Raw genomic sequence first — 6,000 nt, 5'->3', positions numbered from 1 at the left:
GTTTTTACTATAAAAATTATAAGAAAAATGTAAAGAAGATATTATTAATATTTTCTTTGTATTATTCGAATCATCTTTGTAGCCAAACCTCTGGAGCAAAAAGTGTATGACAGGTGAGGCACTGCCTCCCCTGCCTACCTTTTCCACACATCCCTGATCAAAACACAGCAAATATCCAGCACTATATACTGCTGCCCACATGTATACCTCCCAACTGTAACGCATACAGTGGGACAGTCCCGTTTTTCTGGGACTGTCCCGCTGTCCCACCCGCGGGCCGCAGTGTCCCGTAGTGGGGGGGTAGTTGGGAGGAGCACAAACCGCTGCTCTGCATAGCAGCAGGTAAGCAGGAGGAGAACAGATGCTGTGTGCATGCACACAGCATCTGTTCACCAGAGAGCTGGAGGCTGCCCAGCTTCTCGGAGAGTGCTGGCCACGCCCCATAGTGATGTAAACAGGGGGAGATGCGAGGCTCCATCCCGGTTTCCCAAGGCTCCGGCACTTTTCCCCGCCCCCTTTTCGCCCTGTCCCTCTTCAGGGAGTCTAAAAGTTTGGGAGGTATGCACATGGACCCTCGGGTTCATATATATGTATCTGTAAATCTGGCTCTGATATTATCCAGTGCCTCCTCAGCACATCACTGTTGTCCAGCATGCCAGAACGGGAAATTGCCCCAATACAGCCTAGATGTATGGTCCCCATAAGATACATGGGGGCCTCTTCATCATTAGAATTTTGCTGCATATTCCCACAAATATTTAGTATCCCCCCCAGATGTATTATGGAGGTAGTGCAGCAGGTATCTCTGAAACTTGCAGCTGTCACTCCGATTCCGACAGCAGCACCAGCACTCACAGGTTTCTATGGGGGATGCGATGCCGTCCTTCTGGAGCTTGGCCCTCCGCATCTGAAGATGGCGTTGTGCTGCTGTAGCCTATGGGCTACACTTCGTAGAATTCCGCCGTCACGCATGCATGGGGCCGTATTCAATTTGAGGCGAAAAGCCGTTTCTGCATGTTTTTGGCGAAAACTTTTCGCCGATGACATCATTTTCGTCTGTTTTGATTTCACCCCATATTCAATTTGAAAGACTTTCCACATAGGCGGAAAGTCAATGCAATGTAATAGGCGGAAAAAGTTTCGCCTATGAATGGGAGGCAGAAAAAAGTGCAGAATTGGGATTTTGGGGTGCAACGTTGCGGGAACCCCCCTGCAGCCTTCAGACAGTCCCCCAAAGGTAAACTGTGTCAATTAAAAAAAAACAACACTTTTTGGGGCGTAAAAAAAAATGTTGGGGGACAAAGTTAAAAACTAGCGAACTTGACTCTGGGGGGGTCCCCAAGTATGTCCCAGGTGTTTTTTTTCATTGCAGGGGCTTGTGACAGGTGGATTTTGATTTTTCACGATTTTTTAAATTTAACTTTAGCAACTTTTAAATATGCTGGCCCCCATTTTCAAGTACCCAAAATTTGCTGGGATAAGTTATTTTCTGCAAAAATACTCCTGAATACTATTCTGCACCACGTATAGAAAAACGCTATTTAGCAGCTATTGAGCCCGTTTAAAAACACCAAATACCTTCAGCAAGCCAAATCGGGGGGCACCATAGCTAACCCCCATGTCAGAGTATCTTTTGGGGGGTATCAGGCTGATTTCCCCAAATCTGACAGTACTTTCCGCCTGTTCAAGTTTCGCCGGGTCCCGTTTTCGCATACTTCCATATTGAATACGGCGATACGCGGGCACGTGCACGATACTTTTCCGCCTACAAAACACGCGATGTAAGCGAAAAGTCTGGGAGGCGGAAAAGTATTGCGTCTCGGCTCTAATTGAATACGGCCCACGGTCTTATAGGGGTGGGCAATAAGCAGACTCCCAGTTGTTGTTAAACTACAAATCCCAGCATGTCTTTCAACAGTTCTAGCATGGGCCAAATGGCAAAACTGTGGCAAGTCATGCTGGGATGTGTAGTTCCACAACAGCTGGGAAGTCACTTATTGCCCACCCTTAGAGACGATCTTCCGGAGCCCCTGTCCCTGCATGTACGATGTCATAGCTGCCGGCGCTGCCATTGCGTCCTGCGATGGCGTTAATACCGCGCCCAGATGGCGATGCCAATGCGATTATTGGTCAGCGGGCCCCATGGTGAAGTCGGGCACGGCCATTCTTTCCTTGAGCCGACACATGGCGTGACTCAGCCTAATGGTTAACAAGACCCAGCGCCAGGTAACCTCTGAGGTAAAGTTACCAACCATGGATGGTCTGACACCGATGGCACATAGCCTGCGCAGCCGGTGACCCCAAGGGGGCTAAGCGCAGAGCATCACTGCCTTATACACAGCATGATTATTCCCTATATCCGCCTGTGCACTGCCAGTGACATACATAGCTCACATGTACCACAGCTTCCCTCTCATGTATGATTTATCCCTCTCCCTCCCCGTCACAGCAGCACAGAGAGGAACAGCAAAGCCGGCCAGGGACTACAACTCCCGGCATGCAGTGCGCTGGTGTCGCACGTACGCGGTGACGTACAGTGGGGCGGGGAGGTACGAGGTGAACGTAGCAGAGGGGAGAGCAGGTACGCGGTGACGTCGTGTGGGACGGGCAGGTACGCGGTGACGTAGCAGAGGGGCGGATCCCCGGTGCCGCAGACATGGCGGAGCTGGAGACAGCAGCAGAACATGAGCGGATCCTGCGAGAAATAGAGAGCACGGAGACCGCCTGCATCGGGCCCACACTGCGGTGAGTCACCGGGGGAAAGGAGGCTGTCTGATTGGGGGAGAGAGGAGTCTGTGTCACCAGGGGGTGAGAGAACTGTGTTCCTTTGAGGGATGGGGGGGTTAGAAGAGAGGGAGCTGAGGAGCCAGGTGAGTGGGGTCAGTGTGACAGCAGAGGGGTGGGCACTGGTATGTGGGGGTCGGTGTGATGGGAGAGGAGTGGGAGCTGGGGAGTGGGGTCTGTGTGAGGGGTGGGAGCTGGCGAGTGGGGTCGGTGTGATGGGAGAGGGGTGGGAGCTGGCGAGTGGGGTCGGTGTGATGGGAGAGGGGTGGGAGCTGGCGAGTGGGGTCTGTGTGAGGGGTGGGAGCTGGGGAGTGGGGTCGGTGTGATGGGAGAGGGGTGGGAGCTGGGGAGTGGGGTCGGTGTGATGGGAGAGGGGTGGGAGCTGGCGAGTGGGGTCGGTGTGGTGGGAGCTGGGGAGTGGGGTCGGTGTGATGGGAGAGGGGTGGGAGCTGGCGAGTGGGGTCGGTGTGATGGGAGAGGGGTGGGAGCTGGCGAGTGGGGTCGGTGTGATGGGAGAGGGGTGGGAGCTGGCGAGTGGGGTCGGTGTGATGGGAGAGGGGTGGGAGCTGGCGAGTGGGGTCGGTGTGATGGGAGAGGGGTGGGAGCTGGGGAGTGGGGTCGGTGTGATGGGAGAGGGGTGGGAGCTGGCGAGTGGGGTCGGTGTGATGGGAGAGGGGTGGGAGCTGGCGAGTGGGGTCGGTGTGAGGGGTGGGAGCTGGGGAGTGGGGTCGGTGTGATGGGAGAGGGGTGGGAGCTGGCGAGTGGGGTCGGTGTGATGGGAGAGGGGTGGGAGCTGGCGAGTGGGGTCGGTGTGATGGGAGAGGGGTGGGAGCTGGCGAGTGGGGTCGGTGTGATGGGAGAGGGGTGGGAGCTGGCGAGTGGGGTCGGTGTGATGGGAGAGGGGTGGGAGCTGGCGAGTGGGGTCGGTGTGATGGGAGAGGGGTGGGAGCTGGCGAGTGGGGTCGGTGTGATGGGAGAGGGGTGGGAGCTGGCGAGTGGAGTCGGTGTGATGGGAGAGGGGTGGGAGCTGGCGAGTGGGGTCGGTGTGATGGGAGAGGGGTGGGAGCTGGCGAGTGGGGTCTGTGTGAGGGGTGGGAGCTGGCGAGTGGGGTCTGTGTGAGGGGTGGGAGCTGGCGAGTGGGGTCGGTGTGATGGGAGAGGGGTGGGAGCTGGGGAGTGGGGTCGGTGTGATGGGAGAGGGGTGGGAGCTGGGGAGTGGGGTCGGTGTGATGGGAGAGGGGTGGGAGCTGGGGAGTGGGGTCGGTGTGATGGGAGAGGGGTGGGAGCTGGCGAGTGGGGTCGGTGTGGTGGGAGCTGGGGAGTGGGGTCGGTGTGATGGGAGAGGGGTGGGAGCTGGCGAGTGGGGTCGGTGTGGTGGGAGCTGGGGAGTGGGGTCGGTGTGATGGGAGAGGAGTGGGGTCGGTGGGATGGGAGAGGTGTGGGAGCTGGTGAGTCGGTGGGATGGGAGAGGTGTACACTGGATCTCATTGGCCCCTGTAGATTGTAGAGACACCTGGGTGCTGCCAGTATGAGGTCATATTGTCCTGTTAGATGAGGACGGATGTAACAAGCCCTGTGAGAGTCATTGGACCCTACTGTAAAATGAAATTTCTACACTGTGACTGCTGCCTCCCTGTACATGTATAAGGCAGACAAAAATACATCTGTGTAATGATTCCTACATCAGCCCAGGGGGTAGACTTACTAACCATTGGTTTATCATTTTATGATGGTTGCTTTGGACAATGGATATAAAACGTCAATTGTAATATTAAATCAGACTTGTTTATCATTTATTGCTGTTACCGCTTTCAATCCCTTGGTCAAAGCCGCTGGTCTTCCGCCTGCTTTTATAATCCAATGGTTAATAAGGGGTAAATTTACTAAGATTCGACTGATCAAGTTTGTTTTTCTTTTAAACTCGATTAGCATCGCCGAAACTCGGGTGGCTCCTGAAACTCACAAATTTACTAAGAAGTGAGTTTAGCTGAGAGTGAGTTGTCCGATGGTGAAGCAGATCGAGATTTCTCACCCGAGATTGCAGTGCCTGTTCTCTGCAAAACTCTCCCAAGCAAACAGCCTGCACATATCAGTGAGATATATCAGTTAGATATGTGAAGGCTGCTTGTGTGTTGTACCTGGGGGAAAAAAAAAAAAAAATGTCGTAGCTCCCCCCCCCCCCCAAAAAAAAGACATAACCAGCCCCGGACTGCTCAGCCAGTCCTGGTTCCTAAAATTACAGGGGAAAGAACGTGTAGGGCTCCCCCATAATTTAGGGACAGTCCTGGTTTTAAATGTAGGGGGAAAAATTTTTTGTAGGGGTCCTCCTCTATTTAAGACCAGCACCGGACCCAAACTGATCGGGGTGTAATGCCACAGCCAGGAGACCCTATCACCAGGTCTCCACGGCCAAAGCATTAACACCCCAAGCCGATCAGCCCAAGCCAGGGATCTCGGGGGAGGTGGGGACACTCCAAAAAAGGGATCCACCCTCTCGCAAAACCCCAGGCTTAGGCTGAAGCCTGGGGCTCTACTCCGCACCCCTTGGCTGTGGGTACGGGGGTGATTAATGGTGAAAATTGTTCAAAACTATTGTATTTTACAGTGGAGCTGCAGGTGCCAGCATGCCTGCTTTTTTTGGCACTTATGGAACTACAAGTGCCAGCAGGCGTCCGGCACCCGTACCCCCACTGTAAAATAAATAGTTAAATAACCACAGTACACACACCGTATATAGTATAACTTTAATAAATACACCTATCCCACTCACACATACTTACCTGCTGCCAGCTGTTCACGTCCACTTCTCCATGTAGAAACCAATGGGAGTACCTGGAATAAAGATCCCATACTCTCCTACATCCTGGCACTGGTCTCCGTAGCATCCCCGGGCCTCGGCAAAAAAGCAAACCGAGTTACCCGGACCAGACACTTACATCAGCGGTGTATGTGTGTGACCACATATACCGCTAACTGGCTCCTGGTGTACTGTGGTTAACTATTTATTTTACAGTGGGGGTAAGGGTGTCGGCCCCCTGCTGGCACTTATAGTTCCACAAGTGCCAAAGGGCAGGCATGGTGGCACCTGTAGTTCCACTGTAAAATACAATAGTTTACAACTAGTTTTACAATACTATTATCCCCCATACCCACAGCCCAGGAGTGCGGGAAGAGCCCGGGCTTCAGTCTAAGCCTAGGGTTTTGGGAGAGGGGGGA

At 53.9% G+C, this 6,000-nt stretch overlaps 1 protein-coding gene across 1 annotated transcript in view; it reads left to right on the top strand.

Moving 5' to 3' along the window:
• Positions 1–2,532: 2,532 nt before the first annotated feature.
• Positions 2,533–6,000, top strand: part of EXOC6B (exocyst complex component 6B) — a 161,602-nt gene continuing 158,134 nt past the window's right edge. The window contains exon 1 of the mRNA XM_088459743.1: positions 2,533–2,745. Within this exon, the coding sequence (XP_088315869.1) occupies positions 2,657–2,745 (89 nt within the window). The 5' untranslated portion in view covers positions 2,533–2,656. The remainder of the gene's footprint in view (positions 2,746–6,000) is intronic.

This window comes from Taudactylus pleione, unplaced genomic scaffold, assembly GCF_031769625.1.
Source record: "Taudactylus pleione unplaced genomic scaffold, aTauple2 ptg000930l, whole genome shotgun sequence".
Taxonomy (NCBI): domain Eukaryota; kingdom Metazoa; phylum Chordata; class Amphibia; order Anura; family Myobatrachidae; genus Taudactylus; species Taudactylus pleione.
Note: the sequence above shows the minus strand (reverse complement) of the source record. Positions and strands in the feature narration are given on the sequence as shown.